This window comes from Nerophis lumbriciformis, linkage group LG14 (assembly GCF_033978685.3).
Source record: "Nerophis lumbriciformis linkage group LG14, RoL_Nlum_v2.1, whole genome shotgun sequence".
NCBI lineage: Eukaryota > Metazoa > Chordata > Actinopteri > Syngnathiformes > Syngnathidae > Nerophis > Nerophis lumbriciformis.
In genome coordinates this window covers 34685972-34710373 of record NC_084561.2, presented here as the reverse complement: position 1 = coordinate 34710373, position 24402 = coordinate 34685972, and the positions used below count along the sequence as shown (strand labels likewise).

The 24402-nt window shown below is 39.4% G+C and overlaps 1 protein-coding gene across 4 annotated transcripts in view; it reads left to right on the top strand.

Moving 5' to 3' along the window:
• LOC133616388 (carboxyl-terminal PDZ ligand of neuronal nitric oxide synthase protein-like) overlaps nt 1–24402 on the top strand; it is a 365792-nt gene that overhangs the window by 263950 nt on the left and 77440 nt on the right. For 3 of the 4 annotated variants that reach the window (XM_061975575.2, XM_061975576.2, XM_061975574.2), the window contains exon 10: nt 354–530. In XM_061975575.2, the coding sequence (XP_061831559.2) occupies nt 354–530 (177 nt within the window). Of the gene's footprint in view, nt 1–353; nt 1475–24402 lie in introns of those variants that run through there. The other variant, XM_061975577.2, reaches the window with a different exon arrangement.

The window sequence follows — 24402 nt, the reverse complement described above, 5'->3', positions numbered from 1 at the left end:
TGTTAACGTGACATATTATGGTAAGAGTCATTCAAATAACTATAACATATAGAACATGCTATATGTTTACCAAACAATCTGTCACTCCTAATCGCTAAATCCCATGAAATCTTATACGTCTAGTCTCTTACGTGAATGAGCTAAATAATATTATTTGATATTTTACGGTAATGTGTTAATAATTTCACACATAAGTCGCTCCTGAGTATAAGTCGCAACCCCGGCCAAACTATGAAAAAAAACTGCGACTTATCGTCCGAAAAATACGGTATGAATTATGGTAAATAAATCATAAAATTCCACCTGTGTAGATCTAACTCTGTTCAATTTTTTCTCCATATGTTGCTTATCAGTGGGATCCCTGGACAGTTTGTTGGAGATCACTTTCCGCTCCACTGTGCCCCCGGTAATCTGTGACCCGACTACCCCTAAACCAGAGGTGTCTGCCCTGAACTTACCCCAGCTTTGCTCCACTGACGGAACCAGCAACGCCTTTGCGACTTCCCACGGGACTCTGGGAAGCCCACTAGGTAGGGACCGTCTTCTCAAACTAGAATGTTTTCGTTTTCTCCCAGGACCCCCGGGGTCTCCACCACCTCGACTCCCCTCGCCTCCCCCTCCGCTCAAAATCAACAGGCTTGAAGTGCTGGAGATGCCTGAGGGCACAGCACAGTTGTCAGGCTGCAACCCTGAATCTCTGGGTGCCCTAGTCTTTGCCAGGTTCCAAGAGTCGGGTATCGTCTCGGAGTACGGCTCCAACACAGATGACAGTGACGACAGGGAGGGTGAGGAAGAAGGGGAGGACGAGGAGGAAGAGGAAGAGATGGACTTGTTTGGTTGGGGGAGAGATGCAGAGACCCTTAGGCTGTTAAATGTTCTTAACCAAAACGGAACCACTGACTGTCTGGGGGATGAAATAGAAGTGTAACAGTCTGAGCTTCTCTCCTGAGGAAGCTGACTTCAGAGACTACAGATATACAGTACACGTATTTGCCAGTGATCTTTAATTGATATTGTTCTCTCATTAATAGCAAGATGTCAAGTCAGCCCTGTCTGTCTCTGATAAATTATGGATAGGCTTATATGATACTGAAATATTTAGGTGCCCTGTTAAAAAGATTGGCTTACTGTATATACCGGACTATAGGGCGCACTGGAATATAAGGCGCACTGCCGATGAATGGTCTATTTTCGATCTTTGTTCATATTAAAGGTGCACCGGATTATAGGGCGCATTAAAGGAGTCATATATTTATATATTTTTTCGAAATGTAAAACACTTCCTTGTGGTCTACATCAGTGATTTTCAACCACTGTGCCGCGGCACACAAGTGTACCGTGAGATATTGTCTGGTGTGCCGTGGGAAATTATGCAACTTCACCTAATTGGTCCAAAAAATATTTTTTGCACATCAATAATTACAGCTGTCCGCTAAATGCTTTAAAATGTAATATCGGAAATTATCGGTATCGTTTTTTTTATTATCGGTATCGTTTTTTTATTTTATTTTATTTTTTATTAAATCAACATAAAAAACACAAGATACACTTAAAATTAGTGCACCAACCAAAAGGGTTGTTTCTTTCTGTTATTAATATTCTGGTTCCTACATTATATATCAATATATATCAATACAGTCTGCAAGGGATACAGTCCGTAAGCACACATGATTGTGCGTGCTGCTGGTCCACTAATAGTACTAACCTTTAACAGTTAATTTTACTAATTTTCATTAATTACTAGTTTCTATGTAACTGTTTTTATATTGTTTTACTTTTTTTTTATTCAAGAAAATGTTTTTAATTTATTTATCTTATTTTATTTTATTAATTTTTTTAAAAAGGACCTTATCTTCACCATACCTGGTTGTCCAAATTAGGCATAATAATGTGTTAATTCCACGACTGTATATATCGGTATCGGTAATTAAGAGTTGGACAATATCGGAATATCGGATATCGGCAAAAAAGCCATTATCGGACATCCCTATCAATAATCACAATGTGCCGTAGTCTAGTGCCTGTGCTTTGTAGAGCTTGGCAGGGTAACCATGTAATACTCCACATCAGTAGGTGGCAGCAGGTAGTTCATTGCTTTGTAGAAGTCGGAACGCGTCGAAGATGGTTTGTCGTGATCCCAATATGCAGAGCACAGCGGGAGACAGTGTGCAGGTAAAAAGGTATGTAACGCTTAAGCCAAAAATTAACAAAAGGCAAGTCCCGCTAGGAAAACTAGCACTGAAGCATAGGGATGGCTATGCAAAACAATAGTAAAACTGAACTGGCTGCAAAGTCAACAAAAACAGAATGCTGGACAACAGCAAAAACTTACAGCGTGTGGAGCAAAGACGGCGTCCACAGAGTACATCCGTACATGACATGACAATCAACTGTGTCCCCACAAAGAAGGATAGCGTACGCACAACTTAAATAGTCTTGATTGCGAAAACAAAGCAAGTGCGGGCAATAGCACTCAAAGGAAGGCGTGAAGCTGCTACAGGAGAACACCAACTATACAGGAAGGACCACCAAATTAACAGCGCAAGACAGGAACTAAAGCACGACACACAGGAAACAACAACAAACTCAAAATAAGGCACGACAACCTGGTGGAGTTTAATTTTTTAACCTTTTCTGCTGGTGGTGTGCCTCCGTATTTTTTTTATGAAAAAAATGTGCCTTGGCTCAAAAAAGGTTGAAAAACACTGGTCTACATAACATGTAGTGGTGGTTCTTTGGTCAAAATGTTGCATAAATGATGTTTTACAGATCATCTTCAAGTAGCTTTCTGACAGTCTGCACCGTTTTGTGGGCGGTCTTATTTACGTGGCTCACCTTCGACAGCGTCTTCTCCCCGTCATCTTTGTTGTAGCGGTGTAGCGTGCAAGGACGGGAGTGGAAGAAGTGTCAAAAGATGGAGCTAACTGTTTTAAAGACATTCAGACTTTACTTAAATCAATAACGGAGTAGCTTCTCCTCATCCGGAAACAAAAATGTGTCCCGTGAAAAACCGTCAGACCGGAACTCTAATAACTAAAGTTCCTTGGGTGAATAATATAAACTCACTACACCTGTATGTTTTAGGGCTTTCATTTTTCACTGACAGAAATAATTAAGAACTTTATACTACTTTATATTATAAATGGCAACAGTGGAGGATGAATGTCCCATAACAAGAAGATAGAGAAAAAGAAGAAGCTTATCGACTACTTAGTCGGCACGGACTACAAAGGCGGACGAGCGCAATTTTTCAGGATTTATGCAGATCCCAAATACAGATCAGCAGGTACCAGAAGGTAAGGAAAGTTTATTTTGCATAATATTGCGAAACAAAACGCCAGATAATATGTCTTACCTTATACACACACCATAATAAAACTCCTAAATTTAATCTGCCGACAACCCACCAATCGGAGCGGCTTCATAGCTTACCAAAGTCGTACTAAAACATGTTGATAGATTTTTGAGCGCCGTGTGTAATGTTCTATATTTTCAATGGAACATATAAAATGTTGGTGTGGTTTACTTGAGTCATAATGCCATCATACCTCTTACCACTATCTCTTATGTTTGACTGCCATCTACTGGTCACACTTATCATTACACTATGTACCAAATAAAATAGCTTCGAGGTCGATGAGCAAAACCAGAATTATTCCGTACATTAGGCGCACTGTCGAGTTTTGAGGGGGAAAAAAGGATTTTAAGTGTGCCTTATACTCCGGAAAATACAGTATTTAGATGATCTGTTTGGGATCTAACTCTAAAGGTGTGCTCTGACTAAAAGCAACATCTATTCATGGCATATCAACATTATCTTCCTAATTCCTTAGATTAGTTCTTGCAAAAAGTGCAACGGAAATGATAAATGATAATATAATTCATGACACTTGCTTAATGATCCCTTATTATGCAAAGTTGACTTTTTAATGATGCAACAATGTTTTCCTGTTTATGATCCCCAAACTGAGAAAAATCTATCATCTCCTTCATTTGTTTGCTGCACTTTTGAGAGAAGAAGCACTCAGACAGTCACTTTTGATGTTTGTTGAAAGACCTACTTCCTCACATACCGCCTCTGTGCACACCCCACACCCTCATGGATGACAGCTTTGTGAAAAAACCAAGAATTCCCTGCACATCTTAAAATAAAGGCTTGAGCTATGCCAAATATTTGTCAATCATCTACATACGTGGGAGATTTTAGTTGTTTAGTTTGGTTTTTCTTCAGCAAATAGGCTAACATGATGATAGCCTGTTAAACCGTAACTGTAATGTTAAGACTGTAGCTCACATAGCTATGTCAGAATGTGTGTTCTCCCCCACTTCTTAAGAGAACCTATGATAATGTTCCTCTTTTCTGACTTATACATGTTGTATTGGATACATACCACACCGTTATTGCTAGCATTTTGAAACCGAAATACCGCAATATTTACAACACCGTTACAGCCCTAGTTTTTTTTATCTTTGTATATTAATATTATACACACCCCGTTTCCATATGAGCTGGGAAATTGTGTTAGATGTAAATATAAACGGAATACAATGATTTGCGAATCATTTCCAACCCATATTCAGTTGAATATGCTACAAAGACAACATATTTGATGTTCAAACTGATAAACATTTTTTTTTTTTGCAAATAATCATTAACTTTAGAATTTGATGCCAGCAACACGTGACAAAGAAGTTGGGAAAGGTGGCAATAAATACTGATAAAATTAAGGAATGCTCTTCAAACACTTATTTGGAACATCCCACAGGTGAACAGGCAAATTGGGAACAGGTGGGTGCCATGATTGGGTATAAAAGTAGATTCCATGAAATGCTCAGTCATTCACAAACAAGGATGGGGCGAGGGTCACCACTTTGTCAACAAATGCGTGAGCAAATTGTTGAACAGTTTAAGAAAAACCTTTGTCAAGCAGCTATTGCAAGGAATTTAGGGATTTCACCATCTACGGTCCGTAATATCATCAAAGGGTTCAGAGAATCTGGAGAAATCACTGCACCTAAGCAGCTAAGCCCGTGACCTTCGATCCCTCAGGCTGTACTGCATCAACAAGCGACATCAGTGTATAAAGGATATCACCACATGGGCTCAGGAACACTTCAGAAACCCACTGTCAGTAACTACAGTTGGTCGCTACATCTGTAAATGCAAGTTAAAACTCTCCTATGCAAGGCGAACACCGTTTATCAACAACACCCAGAAACGCAGTCGGCTTCGCTGGGCCTGAGCTCATCTAAGATGGACTGATACAAAGTGGAAAAGTGTTCTGTGGTCTGACGAGTCCACATTTCAAATTGTTTTTGGAAACTGTGGACTTCGTGTCCTCCGGACCAAAGAGGAAAAGAACCATCCGGATTGTTATAGGCGCAAAGTTGAAAAGCCAGCATCTGTGATGGGTAACTTACACATCTGTGAAGGCGCCATTAATGCTGAAAGGTACATACAGGTTTTGGAGGCAACATATGTTGCCATCCAAGCACGTTACCATGGACGCCCCTGCTTATTTCAGCAAGACAATGCCAAGCCACGTGTTACATCAACGTGGCTTCATAGTAAAAGAGTGCGGGTACTAGACTGGCCTGCCTGTAGTCCAGACCTGTCTCCCATTGAAAATGTGTGGCGCATTATGAAGCCTAAAATACCACAACGGAGAACTTAAGCTGTACATCAAGCAAGAATGGGAAAGAATTCCACCTGAGAAGCTTAAAAAGTGTGTCTCCTCAGTTCCCAAACGTTTACTGAGTGTTGTTAAAAGGAAAGGCCATGTAACACAGTGGTGAACATGCCCTTTCCCAACTACTTTGGCACGTGTTGCAGCCATGAAATTCTAAGTTAATTATTATTTGCAAAAAAAAATAAAGTTTATGAGTTTGAACATCAAATATCTTGTCTTTGTAGTGCATTCAATTGAATATGGGTTGAAAAGGATTTACAAATCATTGTATTCCGTTTATATTTACATCTAACACAATTTCCCAACTCATATGGAAACGGGGTTTGTACAAAAAAAAAATTGTTAAATCACATCAGGTTCTCACCTTGTGTTTTGGTTTTCCTATGTTCGGTGTTGTATTCTTCCTGTGTTTAGTGTTTCTGTTTGTAGCGCTCTTGCCCCTTTTCTACTTCCTGTGGGAGCGCTGATTCCACACACCTGTCCCCTATTACAATTAGAAGGGTTCATTAGCCAGTGCCGCATGTCAGGATCATTGTTTGTGCATCATGGCGAATGTGTTAGCTTCTATGCAGCCATGTGACTATCTTTGCTGTCATGCTTCCAGTGCACCTCCCGGCTGCACTCTGTTTTTTGCTACAAGTAACGTCAAAATGCTCATTGTTTCCCTTGAAATGTGCTAATTGAAACACAGCCTTTGTCTTTCTAGTTATAGACATAATGCCAAATGTTACTACATTTTTTGCTACATTATCCGAGGAAACTGCTGAGCAGTTATCCCTTTGATTGCTCACAACATTGTTCCTTAAGAAACATTGTTTTTATTTTTATTTCCTACAATTCCCCCTGTATCAAAAGGGCCGTTTTGCCCGCTCTTTCACTGAAAAATAAGTAGTCCAGTGCCACAACTTACTGCTCGTAAGCGTTAAAGTTTGTCTTTTTTTTATGTTACTGGCAAAGGAATCTGTCCATGCAGAATACAATTTTCTATTTATTTCTGAGTGTTTCTTACTTCGGGGGCCGCGCACTCAAGAATCCAACGACTCTCTTGCTGCACAACGACTCTCTCCCTCCCTTTTCCTTGCCTTCCTTCTGCTCATCCAATCACCAGATAGACTTTGATACATGCAGCCTTAACACATTAGATACACTATATTGCCAAAAGTATATGGCCACCCATCCAAATTATGAGAATCAGGTGTCCTAATCACTTGGCCCGGCCACAGGTGTATAAAAACAAGCACTTAGTCATGGAGACTGTTTCTACAAACATTTGTAAGAAGAATGGGCCGCTCTCAGTGATTTCCAGCGTGGAACTGTCATAGGATGCCACCTGTGCAACAAATCCAGTCGTGAAATTTCCTCGCTCCTAAATATTCTACAGTCAACTGTCGGCTTTATTATAAGAAAATAGAAGAGTTTGGGAACAACAGCAACTCAGCCACCAAGTGGTAAGCCACGTAAACTGACAGAGAGGGGTCAGCGGATGCTGAAAGCGCATAGTGCAAAGACTTTCTGCACAGTCAGTTGCTACAGAGCTCCAAACTTCATGTGACCTTCCAATTAGCCCACGTACAGAACGCAGAGAGCTTCATGGAATGGGTTTTCATGGCCGAGCAGCTGCATCTAAGCCATACATCACCAAGTCCAATGCAAAGCGTGGGATGCAGTGGTGTAATGCAGTGTTTTTCAACCTTTTTTGAGCCAAGGCACATTTTTTGCATTGAAAAAATCCGGAGGCACACCACCAGCAGAAATAATTAAAAAGCGAAACTCGGCTGACAGTAAAAAGTCGTTGTCGCCATTGTTGGATATAACTTTAAAGCATAACCAAGCATGCATCAATATAGCTCTTGTCTCAAAATAGGTGTACTGTCATGACCTGTCACATCACGCCGTGACTTATTTGGAGTTTTTTGCTGTTTTCCTGTTTGAAGTGTTTTATTTCTTGTCTTGCGCTCCTATTTTGGTGGCTTTTTCTCTTTTTTTTGGTATTTTCCTGTAGCAGTGTCATGTCTTCCTTTGAGCGATATTTCCCGCATCTACTTTGTTTTAGCAATCAAGAATATTTTAGTTGTTTCCCCGTCTTTGTGGGGACATTGTTGATTGTCATATCATATCTTTGCTGCACAGTAAGTCTTTGCTGTCGTCCAGCATTCTGTTTTTGTTTACTTTGTAGCCAGTTCAGTTTTAGTTTCGTTCTGCATAGCCTTCCCTAAGCTTCAATGCCTTTTCTTAGGGGCACTCACCTTTTGTTTATTTTTGGTTTAAGCATTAGACACCTTTTTACCTGGACACTGCCTCCCGCTGTTCCCGACATCCACAAAGCAATTAGCTACCGACCGCCACCTACTGATATGGAAGAGTATTTAATGGTTACTCTGCCGAGCTCTAGACAGCACAGACACTCAACAACAACACATCATTTGCAGACTATAATTACTGGTTTGCAAAAAATATTTTTAGCCCAAATAGGTGAAATTAGATAGTCTCCCACGGCACACCAGACTGTATCTCAAGGCACACTATTGTGCCGCGGCACAGTGGTTGAAAAACACTAGTGTAATGCATGTCGCCGCTGGACTCTAGAGCAGTGGAGACGTGTTCTCTGGAGTGATGAATCACACTTTTCCATCTGGCAATCTGATGGACCAGTCTGGGTTTGGAGGTTGCCAGGAGAACGCTACATTTCGGACTGCATTGTGCCGAGTGTGAACTTTGGTGGAGGAGGAATTATGGTGTGGGGTTGTTTTTCAGGAGTTATGTTTTGGTTTTTCCTCTGTTTTTATTTCCTGTCAGCGCTCTTATTTTGGTTCAGTTTCCTGCTTGTCTCCCTGAGCGCTGTTTCCCCTCAGCTGCGGCTGATTGGCACCTGACCACACCTGCTATTTAGACCTGCTTTGCCCTCCAGTCAGTGCTGGAGTATTGTCGTTGTTGTTGTAGCTGTAGCTACTACCTGTATGCTGAATCCGGATAGCTGTTAGCCGTTTCCTGTATGCTGTGAGCTGTCTTCTAGTTCCTCGTTTCCTGTTTTCCTGGTATCCTGTTTCCTGTCTCCTAGTTCCTGGTTTGTGTTTTATCTTTATTTTGGACATTAAGTTATGTTTTCCTGCACCAAGCCTGCCGTCTCTGCATCCCGGGTTCGTCACAAACACTTCCTATAAGGCTCCTTAGTTCCAGTGAAAGGAACTTTGAATGCTCCAGGATACCAAAACATTTTGGACAATTCCATGCTCCCAACCTTGTGGGAAAAAGTTTGGAGCGGGCCCCTTCCTCTTCCAACATGACTGTACACCAGTGCACAAGGCAAGGTCCATAAATACATGAATGACAGAGTCTGGTGTGGATGAACTTGACTGGCCTGCACAGAGTCCTGACCTGAAACACTATAGAACACCTTTGGGATGAATTAGAACGGAGCCTGAGAGCCAGGCCTTCTCGACCAACATCAGTGTGTGACCTCACCAATGCGCTTTTGGAAGAACGGTGGAAAATTCCTATAAACACACTCCGCAACCTTGTGGACAGCCTTCCCAGAAGAGTTGAAGCTGTAATAGCTGCAAAAGGTGCACCGACATCACATTGAACCCTATGGGTTAGGAATGGGATGGCACTTCAAGTTCATATGTGAGTCAAGGCAGGTGGCCAAATACTGTTGGCAATATAGTGTATATATAAATAAATAGGAAGGTAACACACAGGGTCAAAACCCACAGCACATTTGTACATGTCATAAAGACAAGCTATTTAATGAACTGATGGATTCCCACAAGCTACATATAAATGATAACTGCTACTAGGGTTGTACGGTATACCGGTATTAGTATAGTACCGCAATACTAATGAATCTTATTCGGTACTATACCGGCTATAAAAAGTACCGGTCCCCCGCCCCACGTTGTCGTCACGTCGTGTCATAGCTGGTTTTCGAGCAGAGGAGCATGTTCGGCAGCGCACAATCACAGAGTACTTACAAGCAGACACAGTGTGTAGACAGAAAAGGGAGAACGGACGCATTTTGGCTTAAAAACTAACGATAAAGGTGAAGTTATAACACTGAAAGGTTATTTAAGGCGATTTAAGACATGGCTAGCTAGCTAGTAGCTAAAGTTCATCCACAGTCGGCAGTGTTTTAGCTACTTGTAAATCACTAATCCTGGTCTCCATGGCGACACATAAAGTAAGTTTCTTACAAGTATCATCCCTGCAGGACTAGGAATAGCTGCGTCAAAATGTAAACAAACGCCATTGGTGGATCTACACCTAACATCCACTGTAATGATACCAAGTACAGGAGCGTATCGGGTCGATACTACTATGATTACATCGATATGTTTTCTTCTTTTGTTTTTTTTAATGTATATTATATTTATAAACTCAGGAAATATGTCCCTGGACACATGAGGACTTTGAATATGGCCAATGTATGATCCTGTAACTACTTGGTATCGGATTGATACCTAAATTTGTGGTATCATCCAAAACTAATGTAAAAAATCCAAACAACAGAAGAATAAGTGATTATTACATTTTAACAGAAGTGTAGATAGAACATATTAACTGTAATTGAACAATTTTCTACCACTTGTCCTTAATAATGTTGACAAAATAATAGAATGGAAAATGACACAATATGTTACTGCATATGTCAGCAGACTAATTGGGAGTCTTTGTTTGTTTACTTACTACTAAAAGACAAGTTGTCTTGTATGTTCACTATTTTATTTAAGGACACAATTGCAATAAGAAACATATGTTTAATGTACCCTAAGATTTTTTGTTAAAATAAAGCCAATAATGCCATTTTTTTGTGATCCCCATTGTTTAGAAAAGTGTCGATATACATTTTGGTACCAAATTATTGGTATCGGGACAACACTAGCTGCTACCTACCTCACCAGTAGTAAGAAACAGGATTGATGGAAATGAGACTACTGTATTTTTCGGACTATAAGTCGCATTTTTTTTCATAGTTTGGCCGAGGGTGCGACTTATAAGATATATAAATCTATTTATTTATTTATATGTATTTATTTATTTCATATATATATTTATATATTATTTATATATGCACCTTATTGCTTTTTTATCCTGCACTACCATGAGCTTATGTAACGAAATTTCGTTCTTATCTGTGCTGTAAAGTTCAAATTTGAATGACAATAAAAAGGAAGTCTAAGTCTAAGGGGGTGCGACTTATACTCAGGAGCGACTTATGTGCGAAATTATTAACACATTACCGTAAAATATCAAATAATATTATTGATCTCATTCACGTAAGAGACTAGACGTATAAGATTTCATGGGATTTAGCGATTAGGAGTGACAGATTGTTTGGTAAACGTATAGCATGTTCTATATGTTATAGTTATTTGAATGACTCTTACCATAATATGTTACGTTAACATACCAGGCACGTTCTCAGTTGGTTATTTATGCGTCATATAAAATACACTTATTCAGCCTGTTGTTCACTATTCTTTATTTATTTTAAATTGCCTTTCAAATGTCTATTCTTGGTGTTGGGTTTTATCAAATAAATGTCCCCAAAAAATGCGACTTATATATGTTTTTTCTTTCTTTATTATGCATTTTCGGCAGGTGCGACTTATACTCCGGTGCGACTTATACTCCGAAAAATACGGTAATGCATAAAACCATTGAAATTGCAATAATACATTGGTATACAATTACTGTGATGGCACAAGCTAATGGACTGAAGCATTGTGACCACACTGAGGACACCATATAACAGTTCACAGTGACAACAATTACAAATGACTTTGTTCTGGACAGTAGAACACTTTGGGAGGATTTTATTTTTTTGTCAAATCTAATTTGTGTGTGTGAGCATCGCACATTCCAGCTGAATCTCTTCCTGTTCCTCCAAACTAAAAGACGTGAAAGTGTACACTGCATGAAGAAAGATTGCTCAATGAGGTGTTATCAGTGCATTATTTATGTTCTTTAATCTTATTCCCCCCTCTCTCCGTGTTAAAATAAACCTACTGTAGCCACTCTGGACTGTTCATGTCTTTGCAAAATATGCGTGGGATGGAAAGTAACTGATTTATGGTACTGCGTGTTAAGGAATGGAAGTAAAACGTTTAGCAAATAGATTTCATACAAGGTTAATTCAGGCAATTAAGGGAAGGACGTGCAATGTAGGTTGGACCCAAGACCACCTGTTACCTATTGCATAATGATAATGGCTTTTTTGCCGATATCCGATATTCCGATATTGTCCAACTCTTAATTACCGATTCCGATATCAACCGATACCGATATATACAGTTCTGGAATCAACACATTATTATGCCTAATTTTGTTGTGATGCATTAAATAATGTAACAAGGTTTTCCAAAATAAATCAACTCAAGTTATGGGAAAAAATGCCAACATGGCACTGCCATATTTATTATTGAAGTTACAAAGTGCATTTTTTTTTTAACATGCCTCAAAACAGCAGCTTGGAATTTGGGACATGCTCTTCCTGAGAGAGCATGAGGAGGTTGAGGTGGGGGGGGGTGTATATTGTAGCGTCCCGAGTTAGTGCTGCAAGGGGTTCTGGGTATTTGTTCTGTTGTGTTTATGTTGTGTTACGGTGCGGATGTTCTCCCGAAATGTGTTGGTCATTCTTGTTTGGTGTGGGTTCACAGTGTGGTGCATATTTGTAACAGTGTTGAAGTTGTTTATACGGCCACCCTCAGTGTGACCTGTATGGCTGTTGACCGAATATGCATGGCATTCACTTGTGTGTGTGAAAAGCCTTAGATATTATGTGATTGGGCCGGCACGTAAAGGCAGTGCCTTTAAGGTTTATTGGCGCTCTGTACTTCTCCCTACGTCCGTGTACACAGCGGCGTTTTAAAAAGTCATACATTTTACTTTTTGATACCGATAATTTCCGATATTACATTTTAAAGCATTTATCGGCCGATAATATCGGCAGCCCGATCGTATCGGACATCTCTAATCTGTGTGCATCACCACAAATACCTGTGAGGCAAATATAATAACAGAGTTAATGCAACAAAAACACACAACACATGTATTAATTGGAAATATGGAAAACCTAAACTATAAGTCCCAAGTTCTGACTAAGTTCAATAAATACAGACTTTCCCAAACAATTAGTGAATTTGTTGGTTGGTACATTTACACAAACATAATGCAGCGCAAGTTTGAATGCTAAGCTTTTTTTTTTCATAAATCAATTTCAACATTCTTTTTATTTAGTTTTTTATGTAAATATGTTTTATACCGTATTTTCTGGACTATAGGGCGCACCGGATTATAAGGCGCACTGCCGACGAATGGTCTAGTTTCGATCTTTTTTCATATATAAGGCGCACCGGATTATAGGGCACATTAAAAGAGTCATATATTTTTTTTTTTTCTAAATGTAAAACACTTCCTTGTGGTCTACATAACATGTAATGGTAGATGTTTGGTCAAAATGTTGCATAGATTATGTTTTACAGACCATCTTCAAGCCGCTTCCGGATACGCCGTTTTGTGTCTTATTTACGTGGCTCACCTTCGGCAGCGTCTTTTCTCCATCATCTTAGGATAGGATAGGATAGGATAGGATAAGACTTTATTGTCATTGCAACAAGCCAAAGGCGCCCCGTAAAAGATGAGAAAAAGGTAAAACGCTGAGGAAGAAGATGAGTAAAAAAATACAATCTAGACTGGGCTCCTAAGGGGGCCTAGTCTGGAGTGGGAAAAAACCTTCATTCCATGCACACATAAACATGTTACATATAATCACGACACTCTGTTGCGATTTGGGGCCCTGGAGGTCGACTGCTGCTATGAAGCGCTGCCAGCCGTCCATCACCCCGAGGGGAATCAAGCGGTGGTGAAGGTGTGGGGTGCGGGAGGGGAGGTGTGTGTGTATATGCCCATTGTCTTGGGTGTGTTGATGTAGTGTTCATAGGCTGGGGCCGTTCTGCATGCAAGCAAAAGTTTGACTCCAGGTGTCGTTGAGAAGGGAGGGAGGTCAAAAGCGTCCATCATTGAGGTGTCCTCTGGGATGTTTTCAGAACAGACTGTTCCTGTTGTTCACAGCGTCAATGCCATTTGAGGGAGTCAAATTGTAGATTAGGATGTTTGTTTTCCGCGAGCAGACATTACAATGGCTTGTCTGTTCTATTCGTCCATGCTGGCCCTCATATTCAATTTTTCCTTTTCAGCAAGCTTCTCCATGATGTGATCCATCTTGCGATTCAGTTCAGAAATCGCCACAGTCTGTGATCCCAAAGCCCGGCCCAAACCTTCCATTGCGACGCACAGCCTTTGGGCTCCTTTGTTGTAGCGGTGTAGCGTGCAAGGACGGGAGTGGAAGAAGTGTCAAAAGATGGAGCTAACTGTTTTAATGACATTCAGACTTTACTTAAATCAATAACGGAGCAGCATCTCCTCATCCGGGAACAACAACAACACAGGAAATGTGTCCCGTAAAAAAACGTCCGACCGAAACTCTCCAGTAAGTAAAATTCCTTGGGTGAATAATGTAAACTCACCACACCGGTATGTTTTAGCGCATTCATGGTGAGTTTACTGACAGATATAAATAAGAACTTTACACTACTTTATATTAGAAATGGCAACAGCGGAGGATGAATGTCACATAACAAGAAGATAGAGAAAAGAAGAAGCTTATCAACTACGGGGTCGGTACAGACTACAAAAGCGGACGCGCGCAATTTTTCAGGATTTATGCAGATCCCAAATACAGATCAGCAGGTACCAGAAGGTAAGAAAAGTTGCTTTTGCATAATATTGCGAAACAAAGTGCCAGATAATATATCTTACCTTAAACACTCACCATAATTAATGTTTAATGCGCTGACAATCCATCAAGCGGTGAGGCTTCATAGCTTACCAAAGTCGTACTAAAACATTTTGGTAGATTTTTGAGCGCCATATGTCGTGTTCTATATTTTCAATGGAACATATAAAATGTTGGTGTTGTTTACTTGAGTCATATTGCCATCATATTGCAGTTTACACATGTCTCTTATGTTTGACTGCCATCTACTGGTCACACTTATCATTACACAATGTACCAAATAAAATTGCTTCGAGGTCGGTAAGCAATACCAGAATTATTCCGTACATTAGGTGCACCGGGTTATAAGGCGCACTGTCGAGTTTTGAGATTTTAAGTGCACCTTATAGTCTGGAAAATACGGTACATATCCGACCAAATGTCTAGCACTTATGGACATGTTTCAGACGTTCATGTTTACACAGAAAAGTCTATTTGTACTTGTACGAGTTGAATGTTATTTCACTGGTGATATTACTCATCATTAAACTCACATTCTTTGAACACTCCCTTTGGGATTTGGGATTTATGTACCTCCCACTTGATGAACCACATGTAAACAACTGTGCTGTTGGATCACACAGTTAATGGGTGGCTTTTTTTTCCCTTGAAAATGGGTAGAAAGGTATTTTCATAATTAAATAATAAAAAGGGACTTCTTTGGGACTTAAATCCATCACCCTTTGATGGACATGCCTTCATGTTGTCAGCATGCCTGATGTAATACAAACCCCAAAACCAGTGAAGTTGGCACGTTGTGTAAATCGTAAATAAAAACAGAATACAATGATTTGCAAATCCTTTTCACCCTATATTCAATTGAATAGACTGCAAAGACAAGATACTTAAAGTTATTTTTTACAAATATTAGCTCATTTGGAATTTGATGCCTGCAGCATGTTTTTCAAAAAAGCTGGCCCAAGTGGCAAAAAAGACTGAGAAAGTTGAGGAATGCTCATCAAACACTTATTTGGAACATCCCACAGGTGAACAGGCTAATTGGGAACAGGTGGGTGCCATGATTGGGTAAAAAAGCAGCTTCCATGAAATGTTCAGTCATTCACAAACAAGGATGGGGCGAGGGTCACCACTTTGTGAACAAATGCGTGAGCAAATTGTCCAACAGTTTAAGAACAACATTTCTCAACAGGCTATTGCAACGAATTTAGTGATTTCACCATCTAAGGTCCGTAATATCATCAAAAGGTCCAGAGAATCTGTAGAAATCACTGCACGTAACATTGAATGCCCGTGACCTTGGATCCCTTAGGCGGTACTGCATCAAAAAGCAACACCGGTGTGTAAAGGATATCACCACATGGGCTCAGGAACACTTCAGAAAGCCACTGTCAGTAACTACAGTTGGTCGCTACATCTGTAAGTGCAAGTTAAAACTCTACTTTGCAAAGCAATAGCCATTTATCAACAACACCCAGAAACGCCGCCGACTTCGCTGGGCCTGAGCTCATCTAAGATGGACTGATACAAAGTGGAAAAGTGTTCTGTGGTCTGGTGAGTCCACATTTCAAATTGTTTTTGGAAACTGTGGACGTCGTGTCCTCCGGACCAAAGAGGAAAAGAACCATCCGGATTGTTATAGGCGCAAAGTTGAAAAGCCAGCATCTGTGATGGTATGGGGGTGTATTAGTGCCCAAGGCATGGGTAACTCACACATCTGTGAAGGCGCCATTAATGCTGAAAGGTACATACAGGTTTTGGAGCAACAGATGTTGCCATCCAAGCAACGTTATCATGGACGCCCCTGCTTATTTCAGCAAGACAATGCCAAGCCACGTGTTACAACAGCGTGGCTTCATAGTAAAAGAGTACGGGTAGTAGACTCTGTTAAGGATTTGTGACTTGCTTTGTTTTGCAAAAAAAAAAAAAAATTCCCCAGCTGTGAAAGCCATGAAAGGTTACTTACTTTTAATTCTATCATTCGCTTCTGGAACATTCATGTAGGCCACCATCACGATTCCTCCAACCAGACTTGCCCTATGCCAGTCTCATGACTTCCCTCCAGGTTCAGCCCATACTCCGGGCATCACATCTTTAGGGCGCCTTCGCAAGTTATCTCCTAGAGTTGTGTGTGACTTCCAGCAGAGTGCTGCCCTTGGGATGTTTTGCATCTCTCTAGTTTTTCATGTTCGAAAGCAGGGATGTCAAACTGCTTTTCATTGAGGGCCACATGGTAGTTACTGTAGGGCCGCTCGTAACAGCGAGTAATGGATGAATTTGCCTCTGGATTTCATTATTAATTATATAAATTGTTTTAAGTAGACTGTCCATTTTACAATAAAAACTTTACATTTACAAAATGTAAAATATAGTGGATGAGGTGGCGACTTGTCCAGGGTGTACCTCGCCTTCCGCCCGATTGTGGCTGAGATAGGCTCCAGCACCCCCCCACCCCCCCACCCCCCCCCCCCCCACCCCCCGACCCCGAAGGGAATAAGCGGTGGAAATGGATGGATGGATAGTGTTTTTTATTTTATTTTTTACAACATTTTATGGTAAATGGAAAAACAATACCACTGTTTTTTGGGGTTTTATTTACAGAAAAAGCTGTCAGTTTCCTGAATTTTTGGGTTGGTTTTTACATCATTATATTGTTAATGGAAAAACAGTACAAGTCATTTTTTTATTCTGGCAATTTAGCTGCCAGTTTGTCCTATCGTAAAAACAAATGTACCGTCTTTCCATCTACAGTTTACACCGTTAGTTTACACCGTTTAAAACAACAACCATAGATTTTGCAGTCAAAAACTGGCAGCTCAGTCAACAGAATTTTAACGCAAAAAAAGCAGTAGTACTATATTTTGCGGACCATAGGGCGCACCGGATTATAAGGCGCACTGGTCTATTTCCGATCTTTTGTCATATATAAGGCGCTTCAAAGGAGTCAAAAAAAAATTTATTTTTATTTTTTAAATGTAAAACACTTCCTTGTGGTCTACATAACATGTGATGGTAGTTCTTTGGTCAAAATGTTGCATAGATTGTGTTTTACAGATCATCTTCAAGCCACTTTCTGACAGTCGCTTCCGGATGCGCCGTTTTGTGGGCGGTCTTATTTACGTGGCTCACCTTCGGCAGCGTCTTCTCCCCGTCATCTTTGTTGTAGCGGTGTAGCGTGCAAGGACGGGAGTGGAAGAAGTGTCAAAAGATGGAGCTAACTGTTTTAATGACATTCAGATTTTACTCAAATCAATAACAGAGCAGCATCTTCTCAAACAACGTCGGAAATGTGTCCCGTGAAAAACTGTCCGACCGGAACTCTAATAACTAAAGATCCTTGGGTGAATAATGTAAACTCACTACGCCGGTATGTTTTAGCGCTTTCATGGGGTGTTCACTGACAGATATAAATTAGAACTTTACACGACTTTATTTTAGAAATAGCAACAGCGGAGGATGAATGTCCCATAACAAGAAGATAGAGAAAAAGAAGAAGCTTATCGACTACGGGGTCGGTACAGACTACAAAGGCGGGACGCCCGCAATTTTTCAGGATTTATGCAGATCCCAAATACAGATCAGCAGGTATCAGAAGGTAAGAAAATGTTCTTTTGCATAATATTGCGAAGCTAAACGCCAGATAATATGTCTTACCTTATACACACACCTTAATAATACTTGTACGTTGAAGCACAGTACAATCCATCAAGCGGTGCGACTTCATAGCTTACCAAAGTCGTACTAAAACATTTTTGATAGTTTTTTGATCGCCGTGTGTAAAGTTCTATATTTTCAATAGAACATATAACATTTTGGTGTTGTTTACTTGAGTGATATTGCCATCATACCTCTTACCACGTATCTCGTATGTTTGACTGCCGTCTACTGGTCACACTTATCATTACACTATGTACCAAATAAAATAGCTTCGAGGTCGGTGAGCAAAACCAGAATTATTCCTTACATTAGGCGCACCGGGTTATTAGGCGCACAGTCGAGTTTTGAGGGGAAAAACAGGATTTTAAGTGCGCCTTATAGTCCGGAAAATACGGTAGTTTTTTTAGACTTACAGTAATATGCTGTAAAGAACAACGTAGAATGTATTGTCATTTTTATTAATTAGATGGGTAGTTTGCTGTAAAGTTAAGTATTTCTATTTAGACAAAAACATGTTTGGAAAGTATGATAATATACTGTAATATTTGTTGCAATTTTGGATACTATTAAAGTTTAACAGGTATGCAATTTCAAGCATTACATGTATTTTTTCTGTCAAAAATGAAAAAAATCAATTACATTTAGTGAGAAAATATTACCGTATTTTTCGAAGTATAAGTACTTAGGTATATATATGTGTGTGTATATATATATGTACCGGTATGTATATATACATATGTTGATATGTATTTGCATATAGAATAGAATAGAATGGACTTTATTGTCATTATATTTGCATATAACGAGATTAAGGACTCCAATTTAAGGTGCGGTAGTGGGAACAAATATGGGATAAAAGTAAATTACACAGGTAATAAAGATAAAACTAAGAATTGAAATAAACAGACTACCGTATTTTTCGGAGTATAAGTCGCACCTGCCGAAAATGCATAATAAAGAAGGAAAAAAAACATATATAAGTCGCACTGGAGTATAAGTCGCATTTTTTGGGGAAATTTATTTGATAAAATCCAACACCAAGAATAGACATTTGAAAGGCAATTTAAAATTAAAAAAAGAATAGTGAACAACAGGCTGAATAAGTGTATGTTATATGACGCATAAATAACCAACTGAGAACGTGCCTGGTATGTTAACGTAACATATTATGGTAAGAGTCATTCGAATAACTATAACATATAGAACATGCTATACGTTTACCAAACAATCTGTCACTCCTAATCGCTAAATCCCATGAAATCTTATACGTCTAGTCTCTTACATGAATGAGCTAAATAATATTATTTGATATTTTACGGTAATGTGTTAATCATTTCACACATAGGTCGCTCCTGAGCAGAGGTGGGTAGTAACGCGCTACATTTACTCCGTTACATCTACTTGAGTAACTTTTGGGATAAATTGTACTTCTAAGAGTAGTTTTAATGCAACTTACTTTTACTTTTACTTGAGTATATTTATAGAGAAGAAACGCTACTTTTACTCCGCTACTTTTATCTAAATTCAGCTCGCTACTCGCTACTAATTTTTATCGATCTGTTAATGCACGCTTTGTTTGTTTTGGTCTGTCAGACAGACCTTCAAAGTGCCTGTCTTACTGGTGACGTTTCACTCCGTTCCACCAATAAAATGCAGTCACTAGTGACGTTTGACTCCGTTCCACCAATCAAATACAGTCACTGGTGACGTTGGACCAATCAAACAGAGCCAGGCGGTCACATGACCTGACTTAAACAAGTTGAAAAACTTATTGGGGTGTTACCATTTAGTGGTCAATTGTACGGAATAAGTACTGTACTGTGCAATCTACTAATACAAGTTTCAATCAATCAATCAAAAGTGTGAAGGAAAAAAGACACGTTTTTATTTCAACCGTACATCCCGTCAAAAGCCTAAAGACTGACTGCACAGTTCCTGTCTTCACAATAAAAGTGCCGCTCCATCGCGCCTGCACTTACAAAATAAGAGTCTCCGAAAGCCAGCGCAAACAAGCTAGCAAGCTACGGAATTTGCCGCCAATGTATTTCTTGTAAAGTGTGTGAAAACGAATATGGAAGCTGGACAAATAAAATGCCAAAAACCAACCACTTTCATGTGGTATTAGACAGAAAGGAGGAACTTTTCTTCTCCTCCATTTGAAAACGTGGACGTTACCAGCACTACTGTCTGATTACAATCAATGCAAGTCATCAGAATCAGGTAATACACCAACTTATATTCTTGTCTTCATGAAAGAAAGGAATCTATATGTGTTAAACATGCATGTATATTCATTAAAACACCTTTAACATGTAAACAAAAACGGCAAACTAAATAAATATAAATGATATACTGTATATATCAATTTATGTGTATATAAATATATATATATATACATACATATATATATATATATATATACATACATATATATATAAATACATACATATATATATATATATATATATATATATATATATATATATATATATATATGATATGTGTGTGTATGTTACTCATCAGTTACTCAGTACTTGAGTAGTTTTTTCACAACATACTTTTTACTTTTACTCAAGTAAATATTTGGGTGACTACTCATTACTTTTACTTGAGTAATAAATCTCTAAAGTAACAGTACTCTTACTTGAGTACAATTTCTGGCTACTCTACCCACCTCTGCTCCTGAGTATAAGTCGCACCCCCGCCCGGCCAAACTATGAAAAAAAAACTGCGACTTATAGTCCGAAAAATACGGTGAGTACTTTATTGACACATATAATTTCCAGGTGTTTGAGGGCCAGATAAAATGTTGTCGCGGGCCAGATCTGATCTTGAGTTTGACACCTGTGTTCTTTAGGCTGTCGACTTGACCTTTCCCATAACTTCTGGTTGCCGATCACTTCGGTGTATTCTTAGTATTCTTCCGAAGCAAACGTTTGTAAATGTCTGTATTATTCTAGTGATGGTTCTGGTGGTTGTTCAGGTTTCATAAGGGTCTTGTGTTGAAGACCCTTGTCTTTGGGCTGACAGATATGGTTAACAGATTGATGACTAGATCATTTTTAGCTGCCTCAATCCCTCCTGCTTTATGTACGTTGATCCCCAGGTATGTGCTGCTTTCCTTGCCTTCCAAACATTTGCAACATGCAGCATTATTTCAGGAACAGTCTGTTCTCTTTGTTTGTTTTGCAAGAACACAAGCTCTGGGAATGCTTCGGGACATAAAAGAATGCTTTACCAAAGACCTTGGTTGTGTGAATCCTACTGTTCAACCATATTGCATTTGAAGGATTTCCTTTGGCTTACAAAACAATTACGAGGTGAAACAGTCCGCATGCAAAATGCCAGTTAAGAAACGCTTCCTCTTTGTGGACCGTTGAGATTAGAAGACCAAACAATGTTGGGTAGTTAGATGAACATACAGTCGCAATCAAAAGTTCAGTTTCCAATAATTTGTACAACTCTTATTTTGTTGTGTTCGAGTGCTGGGAGCACATACTTGTTGGTCACAAAAAAACATTCATGAAGTTTGGTTCTTTTATGAATTTATTATGGGTCTACTGAAAATGAAAAAAAATTGAGAGTGAAAAAAAGAAAGTGAGAGTGAAGGACTAGAGGGCAGTGGGAGCGATTCAGATAGGGAAGATGCTGTGAGAGGCAGGTGGGACCTAATATTATTATTATTATTAAAACAGTAAATAAACACAAGACATATATATATATATATATATATATATATATATATATATATATATATATACTCTATTAGCCACAACACAACCAGGCTTATATTTAATATGCCACAAATTAATCCCGCATAACAAACACCTCCCCCCTCCCGTCCATATAACCCGCCAATACAACTCAAACACCTGCACAACACACTCAATCCCACAGCCCAAAGTACCGTTCACCTCCCCAAAGTTCATACAGCACATATATTTCCCCAAAGTCCCCAAAGTTACGTTTGTGACATGCACATAGCAGCACGCACGTACGGGCAAGCGATCAAATGTTTGGAAGTCGCAGCTGCATGCGTACTCACGGTACCGCGTCTGCGTATCCAACTCAAAGTCCTCCTGGTAAGAGTCTCTGTTGTCCCAGTTCTCCACAGGCCAATGGTAAAGCTTGACTGTCATCTTCCGGGAATGTAAACAATGAAACACCGGCTGTGTTATCCGGCACAACAGTCAAGGGGTGCATTCTACGGCGGGGGTGCGTTATCCGGCACAACACCTGCCGCAATACACCGCTTCCCACCTACAGCTTTCTTCTTTGCTGTCTCCATTGTTCATTGAACAAATTGCAAAAGATTCACCAACACAGATGTCCAGAATACTGTGGAATTTTGCGATGAAAACTGACGACTTAATAGCTGGCCACCATGATGTCCCAAAATGTCCTCTACAATCCGTGACGTCATCATACCGAGACGTTTTCAGCAGGATATTTCGCGCAAAATTTAAAATTGCACTTTAGTAAGCTAACCCGGCCGTATTGGCATGTGTTGCAATTAAGATTTCATCATTGGTGTATAAACTATCAGACTGCGTGGTCAGTAGTAGTGGGTTTCAGTAGGCCTTTAAATTATTGTAACATCTGTGGAGACACTTAAAGAAGGACAGGAATTCCATCGGTCCCTTTATTTAGCGAAATTGTTTGTCGGCCTTAACCACACCAAAACAATGTGTAAAATACTTTTATCTAGCAAAACTGGTCGTTGTCTACCGTACAAACCAAGCCAAAAGTTATATCAACAGCAGCCGCTTGCTCTCTCTCTCACCTGCACCAACACATACACTATGGCAATTAGCCACTGGTGCGTTTATGGCCACACAAAAAGTTGGACAACTCCAACACTACACGTAAAGTGTAAATTTCAGGTCGTTTTACTATGACTCCTCAATCAGTGTGCTTATTCTACTGTCATTTGTTAAGAATGTTATTTTTGGGATATTAATCATGAAATAATGTTACAGGCCTACATAATTGCTAATAAAGATATTTATTTTACGGACAGAAAGTTAATGAACACTTTATCTCATGCAACATGTGAATGTTTTAAGGGGAACTAAATGTGATCTCTGAAAGGGGTACACAATCTTTCCAAAGCAGGACCCCCACCCAGGCATAAAATAAATACTATAGTGCATAGCTGATTAAAAAAAAAAAAACAATATCTAAGTGGGCCAAATCACATATATTAGAAAATAATCTCTTGAAATTGACTAGTCACTTGATTATAATAATAAGACATTTAAATTGTTATGTCAGGTTTGAGACGGATGTGCTGCTGGTATGACCACAGTGTGCACGTCTGTATTCCACTGAATGCTCAGGGTATTTGTGCGTTTTCTCACACACATGAAAGATTAGAGGGAACATTGATGCCGAGCGCATATCGTTATGTCAAGATAATGGCACTAGCATTTACTTCATTTAAGAATATTTTTCAACATATTGAGCAAAAAATTATATATTTTTTTTCTACCAAGAAAAGTGCACTTGTTATTAGTGAGAATATACTTATTTTTAAGGTATTTTTGGGTTCATTGAGGTTAGCACATTTTACTTGTTTTGGAAAGTCTTGACAAGCTGAATTTTCTTATTCTATTGGCAGATCATTTTGCTTAATTCAAATAAAATACCCCTAATTTTTGCAATTTTTTTTTCTTGTTTTTGAACACTGGCTTTTTGCAGTGCAATGATTGTCTAGTTCAAGGGTCGGCAACCCGCGGCTCTAGAGCCGCATGCGGCTCTTTAGCGCCGCCCTAGTGGCTCTCTGGAGCTTTATGAAAAATGGAAAAAGTTGAGGGGAAAAAAATATATTTTTGGTTTTAATATGGTTTCTGTAGGAGGACAAACATGACACAAACCTCCCTAATTGTTATAAAGCACACTGTTTATATTAAACATGCTTCACTGATTCGAGTATTTGGCGAGCGCCGTTTTGTCCTACTAATTTTGGCAGTCCTTGAACTCACCTTAGTTTGTTTACATGTATATCTTTCTGCGACTTTCTAGGACGTGTTTTATGTCACTTCTTTTTCTGTCTCATGTTGTCCACCAAACTTAACGTTGTGCATAAATCCACAAAGGTGAGTTTTGTTGATGTTATTGACTTGTGTGGAGTGCTAATCAGACATATTTGGTCACTGCATGACTGCGAGCTAATCGATGCTAACATGCTATTTAGGCTAGCTATGTGTACATATTGCATAATTATGCCTCATTTGTAGCTATATTTGAGGTCATTTAGTTTCC